The sequence below is a fragment of the Parasteatoda tepidariorum genome, chromosome 7 (assembly GCF_043381705.1).
Source record: "Parasteatoda tepidariorum isolate YZ-2023 chromosome 7, CAS_Ptep_4.0, whole genome shotgun sequence".
NCBI lineage: Eukaryota > Metazoa > Arthropoda > Arachnida > Araneae > Theridiidae > Parasteatoda > Parasteatoda tepidariorum.
In genome coordinates, this window is record NC_092210.1 from 22880498 (window position 1) to 22899434 (window position 18937).

The following is an 18937-nucleotide window of genomic DNA, read 5'->3' on the forward strand; positions in this document are numbered from 1 at the left end:
ATTTTTTAATTCTTTTCACCTGCCTTTCTTTATGAAGTAGCGAGGCGGTTTCTATTTAGATAATGAATTTTTATAAAAGTTCTTTACGACAGAATAAACGTATTGCGGTTTTATATTAACTGTGTCATTTCGGAATCCATTCTTTACATAGTTGTTCATTTACTTTAGGGAACACGTTTTTCCTTTTGTTTTTTTATCAGAATTTTTGCAAGTTGCAATCGCGCAAACTGGCATTTCGATAATAGTTTTAAATTTTTGTAAATTCACTGCAAAAACTGAGGAAAGTCATTATAGAAAATAACAAATGTCTTAGAATATGTCACCAAAAAAAATGCTCCAATATTAGTTAGAGATAGCAAGGCCGAACGCTCCATTCTTGAAGTAAAAGTTCGAGCTTTGCGCCAAAGTGACGTCACTAGAGAAAATCGGAGGATTGACGCGGCGAGAGTTTCTTCAAAGGAGTGAACCAGCCCTTCTATTCTCTTTAACCGAACTTAGCAGAATTGGATAAACTAATTTTATTTTATAACTAGCGTTGAACAGCCGTCACAAATCTGAGTTAACGACTATTGATGTTCAACTTCATATCCTTGTAATCTCTAGTTCAACCCAGAAGACAAAAACTAACTCCCGATTCAAGCATTAGGACAAACTAGTCTTCGCGTAGGACTTTTTTGATAGTACTAACCCGCCTTTGCGTTACATGGAGAGAACTACGAAAATTTCCCACGGCTAGCCCGATGGCAAAGAGATTCTAACTTATGATCCGTCTACCACTGAGGATATTTTAAGTCAGCTCTATGGTCGGTACGAGCCGGGTGATGAATTCCTATCGATCAGCCATAGCTGGAATTCGAACCTGGGTTACCACATTAGAAGGTGAGCGCTCTATCCCTTGAGCATCCATGGCTCAACAATTGTTTTTTTTTTATCTGAAATAATAATAATCTGTGGAATGCAGATGCGTGTGAGTGCTTGGGGACGATTTTCCAATCCAGTGGTGTTTAACGACCTATTTTCTGTTTAGCATTTTTTTTTTCAATGTTAAACAGCCGACTCAGTTTTTTTTGAGATTATGACTATCAATGTTCAACTGCGTAACCTTGTAATTTTGAACCCAATCTAGAAGACACGGGAACTTCCGGATCAAGTATTGGGAGAATTGTGTCTTCGTATAGGACATATTTGATGGAACTAGCTCTAATTTGCATTACGTGGAGAGGAAACCCTACCACGGTTAGTCTGACGGCAAGGAGACTCTACCACTGAGGATATTTTACGTCATCACTCTGGTCTGCCTGAGCCGAGGGCAAGTTTCGTATTAACCAGTCGCCACTGGTACTCGATCCTGGGTCACCTCATTGAGAAGCGAACTCTCTATCCCCTAAGCCAGTGTTTCCCAAAGTATGGTACGTGTCCCCCAGGGGTACGGGAACAGTTCAGCGGGGGTACTCGTTCTTATGCGAAATATCTTGCAATAAACGAAAATTTCAAAAATTTTTATTTGAAAACAAAGCTAGTCATGAAAATTAGCGATAAAGTATTTTTCTATTGGCTATTTTTTTACAGAGTTAACAGTTAATAATTAGTGGTGTCAACATCCTGTTGTGATTTTTAATTTTTGTGCAATTTTTTTATAGCAAAAAATACATTCATTTTTTTATTAGTGGTACACAGCTTTACGAAAAATTTAGAAAGGGTACACGAAAGTCATACGTATGGGAAACACTGCCCTAAGCCAACGCAGTTCGGAGAAACTAATTTTAAAAAAAATATGGCTTTTGCAAACAATCTACGTCATTTTGCAGTACTCCAGGCTATTCGAAAAAGCATATGTTTTGTAATCAGCCTATCACTTTTTAAGTTTCTTGCGTTGAGATACTGTAGGCTAATAAGAAAATACATAATTTATTGCTCAATTAGCATCTTTCATTTCAGGCCGTTTGCAATAAGCCTAGGTGCGTTAAAATTTATGGTGGAACCGATAAATTAAAGGTTCGAGTACAGTATAACCGCGACAATAATCGAACTTCTATGCTAAACCCGAAATACCATCTGAACTGAAATCAATTAATTGAAAATGTATTTATTATCTTTCAAAAACCTATAATCTGACTTTTTTCTGCAACTTTCTGATGTTTAACTAGCCTCAACTATAATCCTCGTTGATGGAAGTGCAGAGCTGTAAGCTTACGCAAAAAGCTCGTCGCGTTATCTTCAAAAAGCATTTTTTTTTTTTTATTGTTGAATCTCATGTAGAATTTTAATGATATCTTAATTTTGCACTAAGTTTTTGTAACAAATGTTTTTTTTTTTTTTTAAAGTTAATTTTTTATTGGCGCCTTTTTCAATTTTAATATTTGGGAAAATATATATTTAAAAATACTCACTTTGAACAAGCATCATTCTGCAAAAGGTTAATTAAAAAATATATCCTTTGAGCCTCGGTGGCTTAGGGGATAGCGTGTTCGCCTTCCAATGAGGCGAACCGGGTTCGAATCCCAGTCGATGCGAATTCATCCGTTTCGCACCGACCGCAGTGCTGACAGTGGTAGACGGATCATGGGTTAGAGTCCCCTTGCCATCTGTCTAACCGCGGGAGGTTTTCGTGGTTTTTCTCTTCATGTAACGCAAATGCGGGTTAGCTCCATCAAAAATTCCTCCACGAAGGCAAATTTCTCCCAATGCTCGATCCAGGAGATCATTTGTCTTCTGGATTGGGTTCAAAATTACAAGGCTACAGAGTTGAGTATTAGTAATCGTAAACCCATTAAATTGGGTCGGCTGTTCAACGACGGTTATAAAATAAAATAAAAATATAGCCTTTATTATTTTACTTTAATTATTATTTTACTTTTATTATTTTACTTTTTATTTAAATTAGACTTTGTTATTTACCGATTCATTATACTCCACAAAATCAATAACACAATTCTTGAAGGCACTAAGCCCTAGCAATTTCAGGGTGAACTGACTATCCAATAGGTTATTCATTCAAAAGTATTATAAATTAAACCATAAATTATGCGTATCGTGCCTAATAGGTCTTTCAGAGTTCTAATAGGTCTTCATATAATGCTCGTTTTTTGAACAAACAAACTAGATTCAAAATTCAGCAAAGACTATTTTATGTACTATGGTCCACAATTCTTATCTCCTTATTTGTAATCCCATGGCGACCTAGTATTTTATGTATTTCAAAAGATACTACGGAGACTTAATATCCAATATTAGTTTATTTGTGCCAATTTAATGATGGTCTCGCCTTTAAGGGGAAAGAATAAAAGACTGATGCCGTTATTTTAAAGTATTTAGAAACTATAAATATGTTAAAGCTTTTTAATAAAATTAAATAACTGCAACTATGTTAAAAAATAATCGTTTAAAAAAAAGTAAAGATTTTCTGCGTAGCATCCCTTTATTCGCGTGAGTAATTCCCACACATCCGTGAATAAAATTCCCTTGACATCCGACCTGTTTAACTTCAATATTCACCATTACTCGCAGATCGAAATTCTTTACTATTTAAACCACTAGATGGCGATATACACGTTAAAATCTCCCATCTCAGATAGTTTGCTGCATCAGAATCTTATCCCTTCTAAAAAATATTGTTGCGGCTGCATGGTTTTTCACTCTCGCAGTCTCCTGTTTTGTTTAATATTCATGGGATTATCAAACCTTGACATTTCGTTTAACAGTAAAATAGCTGTTTCTTGGCGCTTATTCTATGCAAATTGTATCACATAGCCAAGTAACAGGTAGAAATATTGTATAAATTGCATTCTGTGTAAGTCGCAAAATGTAGATAAATTGTGGTGTGGTGTTATGAAATTGTTTTGATTATGCGCGGATTACTGTATTGTTGTGCCACTTAAATTATTTTGGCCATGGATAAGGTGAAAATGAGGAGTATGTCCGCTTATTGTTTGGTGAAAAAACGATCTGAAAACGTAAGTTTCCACCGTTTTTATTCACATGTATTTTATTTTACAGTTTCTGCAGGTGTATCATAATGTTCTGATTTTTTACACATTTCATTAAAAGAAAGAAAAATTTGTGTGTTACAATCACTACATTGGTCACACTATGCATTCGTTGTTATAAAGTTTTGCAAAATATTTGTTCTTTTGATATTAGTTGAAATAATTGAACTGTCATTTTCTGAGAAATTTCGAACAAAAGACGATTGCAATTAAAATTATCTTTTAAAGTAGTCAATTTATTTTCTACATCTCAAAAAATGAATTAATAATGTTTTAAAGGGAAAAGGAAAAACAAAAAAAAGAACAATTCGCTCTGCTTATAACTTCAAACCATAGCCAGCTGCTCGGAAATGTTCAGGTTTAAAACATGTAACATATTAATGAAATATTAAACGCCATTAATTTATTTTCATAACTTTCTAGCTAACCTACTGACCCCAACCTAACCTACCGTTCCTCATGTCCATGTTTGATTCCTATTGTTTTTCTCCATTGTTGTTTTTGGCGTTGCTTGATCATATTCAATTGTAATTTTGATCTAAGTGTTGAAATGTAATAAGGTAAAGAAAAATAAAANCCTTGATAATTCCTTTTCACTATTGCTACCAAAGTAATAAATTTTTGTCGTAAAGTAAATATTTGTGTAAGACAAGACTGATTAGTCAGTCAATTATCAGGAAAGACATTAAAGTTTTAAGATAAGTTTCTATACTTAAACAAAATCTGTTGCTTGATACAATCTATTCTGGTATTTAATGATAATTTTGCTAAATAATACAAAATTAGAGTCTAAAATTCAAATTTTATAGTAGGAATAAAAACTGTGACTTTCGATGCAATAAACTGAATTTTTCGTGCTTTCTAAATTTTGTTCTAACTGCGGAATTCTTTTGAAAATTATAAACAAAAATACGAATATCTGATTTTTTTAATAGTGCCTTATTTTTTAGTGCATTTTTTTCAAATAAGAAAATGAAATTTATGACTACTTTTTTTTGCAATTTAAAGAGAGAAAAAAACATTTTCCGTGTTCTAAAAAACTTTTTTACTTTTTTTAATGCTACGTAATTAAATTCCAAACAATCCATAACTGGTAATTATAAAAACTGATTATTAATTACCTTTATACAATTAAATGCTTCATATTTTGTATTTCAATGTCTCAAAATTTAATACAAAAACTCATTTTCAAAGAATGTACAAGGCACTGTAGGTGATGATTCTAAATATGTTCTCATAAATATTAAATTTTGAAAATGCAAGAAGAAAAAAAACTTAACTTAATTTGGCTTTTACCTTTCTGTTAAATATAGACGCAAAATTTATGATTCAGCCTTTAAAGTAATTTATGAAAGTTTTTCTTAAAAAAATAAAATCTTAGGAATTTTGTAAGGATAATCGGTTTATGAAAAATGGAGATGCCTTTTTTGTTCAAACCTTTTCGATACATAACTTGAGTTTGAAAGTCCATAAATCATTATTGTTTTTTTTTTATGGGAAAAAATGGAAAATGTAGTCGTAAATCTTAACAAATTTTATGCTTGAAGTATGTTTAAGGTACTTATAACTGACTTCAGACGTGTCGAAACTTTTGAATTTAATACAATTTTCTACTCACTTTGAAATGAAACTGATATTATTAAAATTTAATTTTTTTGTATGCGTTCCATTTGTTTAACATCGGATATATTAATAAAACTCTTCCTTGTTAAGAAATTAATTAATTATGGAACAAAGTCCTTCTTTTGAAAATTATATAAGTGTCCTATTTATTTAATTATATAAGTGCTTTTTTTTTTTACAATCTTACGTTGAGAAAAGAAACCTTATGCCACAGAATTAATGTCGCTGCTAAATTTTTGTTATTTTTCTTTATGCAAATCTTATGTTTTTAGCATAGTATTGGAAAATTTTTAACTATTTTTCCATGTCACAAAATAGAATGAAAGATTAAGATAATAATTTTCATTTATTATTATTTTTTATTTTTTTTCGTTTTTAATAAGTTCTATTTTTTTAATTTTACGTTGATAAATGAAGCTCCGTATCTCACAATGGATGAGTTATGGTTATGAGTAAATTACCTTTTACTTTTTATTATTGTTATTATTATTATTATTTTTTATTATTATTATTTTTTTTAAGTTTTTTTATTATTATTATTATTATTATTTATTCAGGTCACCGAAGTCAAGCATCACTGGCTACGATCAGTGTGCGGGTGGGTGACCACTTGGATCAGTCTGCGTAGGGACCGAGGGTGTGCGGTATTGGTCTCGTTCACCTGTTCTACCGTAAAGTGCTCGACTTCACATGCAGGTCGTCGGGCTACCGAAGCAGGGGTGCCATCTTCTCTGCAAGGATCAAAATTGTGATGGCATGTCTTCGGATCATCCTCAGGGGTGTTTCCCAGACCGTCGCCAATAGCCCATCGTGCAGCTCTAGTGCGACGTAAATTAACTACACCAACAAAATATTATTTATTCGTGCCCTATTTTTCTAACATATAACTTGAGATTTACAGAGTCCTAAAATTTTGCCAAGTTCGGGCACCTGGCCAAAATATTATATGTTACTCGGTGGTTCCTACTACCCGGGAAAATTTGAATTTATCACTCGGCAAACTCTGGGTGCTCGACTGGGTACTTAATTAATGCACAACAATATAAAAATCGTGCGCCGCTGTGGCTCAGAGGATAGAGCTCTCGCTTCTGAGGTAACCCGCTTTTAAATCCCAGCGGTGCTTGGCTGATACGAAATCCGCACCCGGGTCGTACCTACCACAGTACTGCCGTAAAATATCCTCAGTTGTAGAGTGGGTTCGAATGCTGTCAGACTAAACGTGGGAGGTTTTCGTGGTTTTCCACTCCATGTAAGGCAAATGCAAGTTAGTTCCATCAAAAAGTCCTCCACGAAGGCAAATCTCTCCCAATGCTTGATCCAGGAGTTTTTTTTTTTTCTGAATTAAGTTCAAAATTACAAGGCTACGGAGTTAAACATTGGTAGTCGTAAACTCAAAATGGGATCGGCTGTTCAATTACAGTTATAAAATAAAATATAAAAACCGTACAATTTTTTGTTAAACAAATAAAGTTGGAAATTGAAATTAGTGAGCTATAACGAATAAAGAACATGCTCTCTAGTAAAAATTTAGTTTAAAAGTTATTGATGGCCAATTTCGTTTATACATGTTTCTTTTCATTATTGAAACATTCATTATTTAAAAAAGTCATGCTTTTTTTCATATAATGAGAAAAAAAAACGTTCTTTTCATTATTAAAGTAACTAATACTAAAAATATAATAAAATGTTTTCAAGTGATTTTTTTTAAATTTGGTATGTAAAAATACAAGTTTTTTTTATTTATTTTTAACTAAAAACTGCCTTCGAAAATTTATCATTTTTCACTGAGACAATTGTCGTGATTTATTTTCCTGAAAATTAATCTTCAATGATTTTAAATTAGCACTAGTATTATAATAATTCATGTGCTATTTGTAAGAAAATATTCATATTATGTTTGCAACTGTTGTCTATTATACTTCTATAAAGTACTATTCCTACAAACACAAATAATAAAAACATATAAAAGCTTATTGCATTTACTCAATTGCTAAAAATAAATTTAGTATGGTAGGTTACGTACAATTACACGTTACTGCACTGCTGTATTGGTCGCGTATCTACCGCTTACAATGCACTCTTTCTTAGCCGCCACGATCCCCAGATCTCTCCCTATTAGATTTGTAGCTTGAGAAGATCGGAAAATATCACGTCTATGTGCCTGCCTCCAGGTGCGACCATGACTGATTTAATACCCCGTAATACAGTTGCTATCGTCTGCATCAGTATAGAGATACTACATAACTAATGAAGCGAATATCGAACATTTGAGGGTAGAACATTCAAAACTTGTTTATATAACCTCTGCATGTTTACATATTTAATGAATACATGTATTACACGAATTATAGTTTATAATTTATTGTTTAATATAGGTAATTCATGTTTTAGAAGGCCCTTTAGTAAATCGGCTTTTTGAGTTATAAAATAAAGCTTCATTAAGCGAATATTATGCTGTTATATATAACTGTTGTAAATTTTCAAGTTATTTTTACAACTGTTGAGAGTTAATACTAGACTTTATGACTGTTAGGTTTAATTGAAATCCTTCTGTACAATGTTACTAATACAGTACGTTCAGTATGAAAATGGCACAAAATCTCAAAATTGAGAAAAGCCATAGTTATGTGAAATGTTAATGCGCGTTCTGTTTTTTAATGTTTGTAAAGTCATTCCAACTCTGCATTGCTTAGGTAAAAAAGAAAAAGAAAAAAAAAGCGAAAATCGAAAATTATAAATCAAATATAATTATTTTAATATGGGTGTAAAAATTTCGCAAATTGGCGATGTTTTTTTATTTTTTTTTATTTGAAAAGTTTAAGTTAAAACTTAGCTTTTAAATAGTTAAATTTTTTTTACGGGTTATTTACTAAATGTCAGTGGTGATATCCAGCTCTTTACTAAATTCAAAATAGTAATCATAATTTAGTATAATTCATTTATTGTTGGGAACATCTTTTAAAAAAACAAAACCATGTGTGAGATGTTTAATGATCATCGTTGTTAGAAAGTATATTATTAAGAATGAATTTTGTTTCTTTCACAAACTGAGACAACCGATTCGCTAATAATATATTCTTTGTTCGAAAAAAGAAAAAAAAAGATTAATTAATGGAGCATTTATGCAAGCGTATTGTTCCTTCATGAAACGTTCTTCAGAACATTTTTAGTGGTAAGTGATTTAACTTTTCTTGCTAAGCTGTGAGAAATGAAATACTGTTTTCAATTCCTTACCGCTGGCTGTCGAACACAAATTTATAATTTTTGCAATCGAGATTTTTTTCTAAATAGTGAATGAGCAGTAAATGATCTGTAAAAACTTTAATTAAATGCATTTTATTTATTGTGCCTTAAATATTTTTAGATTCATTGAATACACATTATATAAAAACACATTCATAAAAATAAAAATAAATTCATGGAATAAACAATTAAAAAAAAAATCGAGAATAGTTGAGAAATTATTCTTCTCGTATATATCAAACAAATTCTTATCTTGGTGATGTATGTCAGAATGTATTCTTATTACTGTAAAAATAACGAGTGATCCTGTTTTTGACGGGATTTCGGTGTGTTGTTCTGTTGTTAAATTTCCAGATTATAGTACTGTTATCGTCGAAATTTGTGATTATGGTCCTATTGTCAATGATATTTCCATTTATGATCCTATTCTGTTATCAATGATACTGCCGATTGTAATCGCGTTGTTGATGAGGAAATTCCTGATTATGGTCCTCTTTTCTATAAGATTCTAAGATTCCCAATTATGGTTCAGTTGTCATTGGTATTCCCAATTATTATTTTGTTGTCAATGGTTTTCCCACTTTTGGATCTGTTATCGATGAGATTTTTTAATTATGGTCTTGTTGCTAGCCAGACATTCATTTGTGAAATGTTTTTAGTTTTCACCATGTCAAAGTAGGGATAGTATCGTTCGGAAGTTTTTTAAAAAAAAAAAGAAATTTAATTGGACTCTGAATTTTAGAATTACCTTGCCTTCCTTGCTGTAAATATAACAAGTTATTCAGTTTTTGCCGGAATTTCGGTGTGTGGTTCTGCTGTTGTTAAATTTCCAGATTATAGTCCTGTTATCATCGAAATGTGTGATTATGGTCCTGTTGTCAATGATATTTCCATTTATAATCCTATTGTCCTATTATCAATGATACTGCCGATTGTAATCGCGTTGTTGATGAGGAAATTCCTGATTATGGTCCTCTTTTCTATAAGATTCCCAATTTCGGTCCTGTTGTCATTAGTATTCCCAATTACTGTTTTGTTGTCAATGGTTTTCCCAATTTTGGATCTGTTATCGATGAGATTTTTTAATTATGAGACTTTTTAATTATAACCATTCATTCCATTCCTTCATTCTTCATTCATTTCTAGTTTTTTTGAAAAAGAAATTTGATTGAACATTGAATTTTAGAATTACCTTGCCTTCCGAGTAAGGAAGCTTAAATTAAATTCTGTTCGTGACAAGATGGATACTACATTCCACTTATACTAGTACTAGTACTTATACTAGTACATTCCAGTCCCACTAGTTAAATTAATCGGTCACTTTTATGTCCACTTAAGGGCTATTTTTTTATTTTTAAACCTTGGTAATAATTCCTTACAGTTTCGACAAATCTTTATTTTTTTCCTAATTTAAATATTAAGTTCCAACTCATAGTGCACACTGTTTCTATATACTTTTTTTTTTCTTCACCAAGATTTTCTGTTATAAAAAAACACACTGTACACTATTTTTTTGTTGTATTTAAATTAAACATCAGTTTTTATTTTTATTTCATAATGAATATACGTTTAAAATTTTTGTACTTTTTTGCAATATACAAAATATTCTAAACACATTCTAGGTATTCTCATCTATAATAATTTCCTCTTTTTGTTAATAAACGTGATAGCTCGTCTTTTAGGAATGTTCTTTTTGCTCGAATGACTACACATTTTCTCGAAAAATTTTGCCATTGACGTTATAGGCGGCGCAATTCATTTTTGAAGTTATGTCTTTGTGATAGAATGAAGTATTTCGTACATTACATTCGATTCGTCTTACAGTTTATAACTAAGAAAAATTTTACTCACTTTTTTTTTTGACGAGCATTAGGGTAATATTAAATTTAGACGAAAGGCCGATGGGGCTGTCTGAATTATTAAATATTCATTTTAAATAACCCTGTATGTTTCGAAAAATATCTCAACTGAAATATATAAAAAAAAGAAAATGTATCTTTTTTAATATTTATTTTAGAAAAAAGTTTCTAAATATTTTTAAAGTGTTATTTTTTTAGAAGGGAAAAAACGATAAGAAAACTATTTCCTCTTAGATAATATTATTAAATTATTATTTTTTTCAATTTCAATGAAATCCCATGAGATAATGCGACAAAAACGAAATAGTAACTTGATGCTTATAGCTAGACAGATTTAATTTTTTATTCATATCTATCGAATTCAATCGCCGGAATCGGAATTTTGTACTTTTTGTGTGAAATATTCATAATTGAATATTCTATTCAAGATAACAGAAATTTAAATTTCTTAAGAATCTATTGAATTATTTTTTGCTGAAATAACTATTGTTATTTTGAAATTTTTTTTCCCTTCAAGCTGAATTAAATTAAAAAATGTGAGATTTTATTTTAAAGAATATTTTTCTACATATAAAAAGGAAGTTAAACAGCCTTTTTCTTTCATTTTCTGGATTATTTTTGTAAACATAATTTCAGTTTGTTTGATCATGTGAGTAGGTATTATGTTTTAGCAGGATTTGTTACTAGTATCGTTTTCTCAAAATGATTTTTCTCACTTTTTTTTATTATATTTAAATCGTGTAGCACTCTCAAAGAATTTTGTGATAGTAAAATTTCTATCTCTGTCACTTGTTTCATAATCTCCGGATTCGATGCTGAAGTATCGAGCTCGTTTCGTTCTTGATTGTTTCGCGTCTTAGCTTTATGAAACACTGGATTCACAAGTAACGTACCTCAACGCAATCTGGACTTAGGTTTAGGGATGGTGGACTCGTTCCTCAGTTATAGGATATTTTTCGATAACTTTTTTTTCTCGTTTAGTTAAATTTTTACCTTCTAAATTTAATCAGATGAAAGAATATTCTAACAGTAAAAAAAAAACTGGTGAACTATTTTTTGTTTTGACGAAATGCGCAGTGTTTTATTTTGAAATTGAAAATGAGTACAAATTTCGTAAAGGCTTCATACAGTATTGTTGGTCTATTGCAATTGCACTAAGATTGTAATTACAGGATTGCTATTCATACTATTTATTGCTTAAATTCCAAAAAAATTAACTAAAATAAGAAACATCCGATTTCAAATGAATGATACACTTTCTAAAATTTCAAATACCTTCAAAATTAGGTGTCAGCTTTCATAGTAAAATTGTATCATGCTTCTAACGAAATAAATAACACTTAAACATTTAAAAACAGCATTTCAAGAACTGTTTTAATGCTATTTATCCATAATAACAATCCTTTTTAAGCAACAAAAGATAGATTCTTCCTATCATTTAGTCTTGAGTTGGAATGACTGCAATAATGTTTGTATATTTGTTCTTTCTTAATCTTGCTTGGCATGATCTGTGAGTCGCGTAATTCTAGGATTGAGATGTAAACATAGTACTGGCTGTTGTTGGTTACTAGGCAACCTATTCTAGTAATTGGACCGTCTCGAAATTGCTCCTTATTTAGGGGCCACACCCGACGAAATTATGCTTACATTACCATTTATAACCACCACTTGATTATCATATTATATCAATGAACCTCCCTCAGCCAGATTTTGTTTTGTTCCTTAATTTGGAAATTTGTTCTATATGAATCTGGGAGTCTGATAATTTTTTCTGTGAGTTAAAAAGGAATAAAAATAGGACCGATTCGAAATGTGGAAAATCTTGATACTCACATAGTTGTTTTAGTGAATGTTCGAAACATTTATTATACCCCATTTTATTTTAATGATATCCGAAGGATATTGATATTTTAAAAGCAGAGAAAAAGCGCAATCGAAATCTAACGACACTTTGGAGGACTGGAAATATCGAAACCGTTTGGATTGCTAAAGTAAACAAATATTTGAAAGTCAATTATTAGAAACACCTCTTGAGTTCCATACGGCAATCAAACTGGTTTTGACCTCTGTTATTCCTAATATCTTCTCTAATGATTCGACGAATTTTGATAGCGTTTTTGTTTCTTGTTTAATTGTTGATTTGAAACTCTTAATATGAGTATTTCGTTACTTCATTTTTTTCTACTATGATTTTAGAATTCTATTTTAAAAGCGGTGATTAAGAAACAAAATGTATAAAGGATATATACCTTGAGCTCAATATACAGTACACTCTCGATTATCCGTGCGCGGATTATCCAGTTTACGGATTTTCCGTGCTCATTCCGGAGTCACACAAAAAATATAAAGAGAAACATTTTCAAGATTAAAAAAATTTGATTCATGAAGTTATAACACTACGAAATTTTTGGAAGCAATATTCGTTATTGGATTGTAGTATTACAATCCAATACATGTAGTATTACAGTATATGGAATATCAGCAGCATGGTCAAAGGTAAAATCGTCTACGTTATCACGATCTTGGAGAAAGATCATAGCGCTTGATGAACAATCCGCTTCAGATGTTCAAGAAAAATATGATAACAGTATTCTCGAACAAGCAAAAGAAATCTAAGGTTTCGAAATTCTTGATGAAGAAAATTTAGAAGATTGGTTTCAAAGTGATGCATGTGAGCCTGGCTTCCAGTATTTGACTGATGAAGACATCGTTATGTTGTCAAATCAAATAGTGATGATAGTAACTGATGCAGAAGATGTAGTAAATGAGGGAAATACAATTTCTCATTCTGCTGCTCTGTGGAAACTTTATTAGATTATATGGGAGGATTTGATTACAGTGACATTACTGCTGTTCGTAAAATATGTGTATATGGCGAGGACGCATTACACATTTTTTAATAAGGAAAATTCCTAGTTTGATGTTATGCATGCAAATGTTAGTAGTTTTTATATTTTTTGTACTGATATTGAATTTTTCTTTAATAAAAGGAGTTTTCGGATTATCCGTGTTTTTCGATTTTCCGTGCGACCTGTCCCGGTGATTAACCCGGATAATCGGGAGTGCACTGTACTTAGACGCATTCTTGAAGGCAATGTACCTTGGCACTTGAGAACCTTGACACATTCCTGAGGACAGTATATTTTGGTATTAAGGACCTTGACACATTCCTGAGGACAGTATATTTTGGCACTTGAGGACCTTGGCACATTCCTGAGTACACTATATCTTGGCACTTGAGAACCTTGACACATTCCTGAGGACAATACATCTTGGCACTTGAGAACCCAGGCACCTTCCTGAGACTATATACTTTGGCACATTACACCAATCATTGATTTATAAAAAGAAATATCTTGAGCTTAGTACCTAAAATTTGTTTTAATTTTTACGAACTTTTTTTTTAGTTGGAAGATGGGTAGAAATTTTTCAAAATTTTACCTGTTGTTAAGAATTAACCATTAATTTGAACTTCTCCCCCTATTAATGACCGAATTTATATATTATAAATACTAATGAACTCGATGAGAAATGATTAAATGAACAAACGCATAACGCACGAAGGAAAATAGCTTCCCAGTGGCAACCTTTCTTCTTGACCCCATGTAACCTTTACTGTTAAGCGCATTTATGCAAACAAAGCCCTGTTAGAGTTTTTTTCTCTTTCCTGAAGTTATAAACAAATGGTTACATAAATCATAGGCTAAAAAATAGCTTCTCATTGATATTTAAAAATTAATGTATTTAGTGGGATGTATACTTCCCACTACCTAATAAAAGTATTAATAAGTTTTGACTGTATAATTCTGCTGTTCAACGACTTTTTATAAAATGAAATATCATATTTTCGTAATGAACTTAGTATCAATTTTAAAAGTACCTTTCATTTTTACGGATACAATTTTCGTAATTAACTTTGTATCAACTTTAAAAGTACCTTTTTTTTTACCGATACAATTTTTCGTGATTAACTTTGTATCAATTTTAAAAAAAATACCCTTCATTTTTACCTATACAGTTACAAATAACATTAAAATGGTTATTTAAATATATCGATCAATCCTATATAATTCTTTGTAGCTTAGCCGATTCTGTAACCTTTAACTTATCCTCCTCTAAATCTTATTTATTTCCCTAAAATCGTTACTTCTTTGTGTAACTACATTGTTGTTCGAAAGTATAAGATTACATTCCCACATTGCTGAACAAGCACTATAGCGACGCATGCAACTACACATCCTTGGATGTTAAACCATGAGTTATGGCCATAGGAAGGATATTGGTTTTTGCTGTTTTTTATGCTTTGTAAATCTCTCTCGTGTTATTGTCTCATAAAAATTGGTTACTTGTCCGAAACCATTACTGCTCGATCTGGTTTTTTTTTTTTTTATATATACTATATATATATTCTTTGGTTCATCTGTGAAAGATTTTCGGGGATTTGGGATGCTGAAAGGTTATTTCAAAATAAATGTGAATATTTAAATTTGCAATATTTTATGAGTTTTTAGGTATCCTTAAATCTCGTGATCAAATAAAGAACTGAGAGTTCTTTTTTAAGGTCACAGATTCGAGTTGTAGCATTAAATTTGCGTGTATTATTTGGGTACTGGCTTAGGTCTTTAAGACCAACGACCAATATTTGGTTAAAATTTATCATTTTAAAAATAATATTTTAAGAACATCTGTATGTTTTTACAAAGCGATTGTCCACGTTGCTGATCAGTTATCTTAAATTAAGTAAATATTTAAATTTGGAATATTTTTTTTTGTAACTTATGAGTTTTCGTATATCCGTAAATCTCGTGATCAAACAAAGATATTTTACTTTTATATTTATTATTGTTTTTGTATCCCTTTTTATATTTGTACCTATTTGAAATAAGAAGATGGCTCACTTGCAATATTTTTCAATAACCCAATTTTTTGTTGATAGATTTCTCAGTAGCTATCTTTTCAGGATAATCTATTTTAACTCGCACAAGATATTTTTATGACTATCCACTATTTTATTTTATTACGTGCAATATCCTTCACCCTGTAGCAATTTTTTAAATGATTACATAAATAAAAAATTTGTTGCATTTATGCAAATACTTGATCTTGTCTTATTCATGTGTGGGGATTTCAAATAAGATATTAGTTTTGCTCCTAAAGCGACAGATTTTTAAATGATTTAATTGACATTATAATTAATTTAATTGACATTATAATTAATTTAATTGACATTAATTGATTTAATTAACATTTTCAAATGATAATATTAGTCTAATTTTCGTCGAAATGTAAAACGTTACATAAAACAAGGAAACGTATAAATGTCACGACAAACTTCTAGGGGAGTTAGGGCACATCATCAGGATTTTATTTTATAACCGTCGTTGAACAACCGACCCAATTTAGGGTTTACGGCTACTAATGCTCAACTCCATAGCCTCTTAATTTTGAACCTAATCCAGAAGACAAGGGAACTCCTGGAATCCATGCCCAAAAATGTCGACGTATGCGGCCAGGGACCCGTCCTATTATAAACTTTAGCCCGTCGTACGACTCTATTGTGATTTGTTGAGAAACACACGGGGGAAAAAAACAGTTCATTATAGGAGCAGCGTCCCTAGCGGTGTATGACGACATTTTTAGTCAGGGGTTCCTATGCACAGTTTTAATCATGATGTTGTGCACTAACTCCCCTAAAAGTTTTTTCACAACATTTATGTGACCGCCTATTGTAGGTAACGTTTTCAAACTTGTACATTTCGACAAAAATGTCATTAAAAAAATTAATAAATAAACTGCACCTTGAATTGAAAAAACGATTGCAGATTTGAAATTAGTGACGGGAAAATATCCAAGATTCGTTAAAACAAAAATCGCATGCTACAGAAAAGAAAACAATAAATTTGTACATCAATGTAATCCGATATTCTATCTCGTGCAAGAAGGCTCAATATTTTAGGATAGTCTATAGTTTTAAACATATGCCAAATAGCAATGTTTTCTGCATAAACTATGTGTGTAAGATGATACATTGTTTCAATTGTTGGCACAGTCTCACCTACACCTACGATCACGATGTAAAACAAATAAATTGTATAAAAAAGAACTAAAATTAAAGAATGTTTCTAGTTGTAGTTGGATACCTGCAAATGATGTCATCGTAGGTATATCACGGCGTTTGTCTCTTTAGAAGCCAATCAGATTCGGCATTCACACGTGTGACGTCGTTTACAGCTATCCAATTGAATTTGATTTAAATCACATGGTTAGATATAATCACTTCACTTCTTTTCAAGTTGCATGTATCTATCTAATTATTTATTTTTCTTCCAGCTCCCTCTTCACGCAGATCCTCTTTGTGATAAGATAGATATAGAAGATTTAGGTATGAAATTTTTATTTATACTTCATTTAATATATAGAAAAATCGGTGCGATTTTCCATGAACGAATTAAAAGTTGTTAAAATTTCATACTTGTTAATAATATTTTTTTTTCTTCAAATTTTTAGGTGAAGATGAAAATTTAGTCTTTGTTAAGTTTTTCAAGTGTTACCGTTGTTACGATTTGATTCCAGTTAGTGCCAAACTTGTAATATTTGATACTCAATTGTTGGTAAGTTGAATTCATTTCATTTTATATGCCTTTTCAAATGTCTTGACACTAAATTTTTGTAATTTTAATGTGAGTTTGAGCGAATTAATCTTTCTTACTTTAACAAACATTCATCGTCTCAAAGTTGCGCTTGTTTTCTATTATCATTGAAAAATCACTGATTTATATTTATCTAACTTAAGGGATAATTGAAAAATTTTAAGCTTATTATTGACTTATAAACCTATCGATTGCCCCAAACATGACCGACGATTTTTTAAAAAAAAACAAAAAAAAATAGATGCTGCGTTCTGCTAAGGAAACGAATTAATTTTTTATTCTCTACATTAAAAATTCGTTACGAAATTTACTCACCGATAGCGCTTCTAGCCGAGTGAGTTATAAAACAATGTTTATCCAGCATTTGCAACATTAGCAAATATTTCGGTTGAAGTAGAATGCCATACAGCAGAAAACATTCTTTTATGTTTTTTCTCATTTATCAATTCTCATCTATGTTGTTTATTAACAACCAAGCCAGAGGTTGAATTATATCACTGAGTGGAATAAATCAATCAATCGTCGTTTGCCCCATTCCTATTGGACGATTTATATTCCAATCCCAATAGTAATCTTATTGGTGGATTTCCAGCAGAGAGGTTAGTGATGTGACATCAGCTTAGACATCTGTATTGCAATCAATTTTTAAATTTGGAAAAAATTACTCCGTTTCCAAGGCAGAAGGCAGCAAACTGTACTTTTCTATCTCTCTTTTTTTCTTCTTTTTTTTTTTAATTTATTTTTCAAATGTTCAATCCTTTTAGAACATTTGGTATTTTAATCTTAAGAGATAGTCTTGTCTTATCAACTGCAATTAATGGCAATATAATTTAATATATCCCTTTACTATAATGACTGTTACTTTTAGCAGTTTTCAACAGTTCAAAATTTTTTTCAAACTATGTCAACAGTTACTATGAATGAGTCTTTATATGGTGATTAAATGTATGAAGAAATTTTTTTTTGATTTCAGAAACAAAACAAAAAAAGAGAAAAATTTAATGTTTGAAAATTTATTTTAAAGTGGAAAATTTAAGGAAAAAAAAAACAATCTATTCACCAAAAAGTAAATAAATAAATAAAATAAAGTTTTAATTTAAAAAAGTTATGACTTTATTTTATTTATTTATTTACTTTGCTTAATAAGGTAATTTAAGCATTCCATGCCATCTCGTTTTTATGCAAAAATATATTTGGTTAATTAAATTTTGTTAAAGAAGATCAGAATTTATATTAGAATAATAATATATTATATGAAAAAAAGAATAATACAAGTTATAAAAAAGAAGAAAACCGAAATTTTTAAACAAAAAGGTTTTATTTGTATCAAGTTTTTAAAAAGAATGTGCCAGAGAATAAACAAAGGACTAGAAAACGAGATTGAAGAAAAAAAGGTAGCTTTGAAAACATTACGGAGTGATTTTTCTGTTTTCTATGTTAATTAAAATTTAAGGCTAATTTTTAACGTTTTAAAAAAAGTTTTTTAAGTTCTTTATTTATTTTTATTCTTCCAGGTTAAGAAGGCATTCTTTGCTTTAGTTCACAATGGTAATGTATCACATATGAGTTTTCGTAT

The 18937-nt window shown here is 30.7% G+C and overlaps 1 protein-coding gene across 9 annotated transcripts in view; it reads left to right on the forward strand.

The window, feature by feature from the left end:
- Positions 1-18937, forward strand: part of LOC107453731 (5'-AMP-activated protein kinase subunit gamma-1) — a 334655-nt gene that overhangs the window by 294909 nt on the left and 20809 nt on the right. For 5 of the 9 annotated variants that reach the window (XM_016070657.3, XM_016070659.3, XM_071183174.1 and 2 more), the window contains 3 exons: positions 17042-17093; positions 17219-17322; positions 18876-18909. In XM_016070657.3, coding sequence (XP_015926143.1) covers positions 17042-17093; positions 17219-17322; positions 18876-18909 — 190 coding nt within the window. The remainder of the gene's footprint in view (positions 1-17041; positions 17094-17218; positions 17323-18875; positions 18910-18937) is intronic. The other 4 variants (XM_071183173.1, XM_071183176.1, XM_043041891.2 and 1 more) reach the window with 1 other exon arrangement.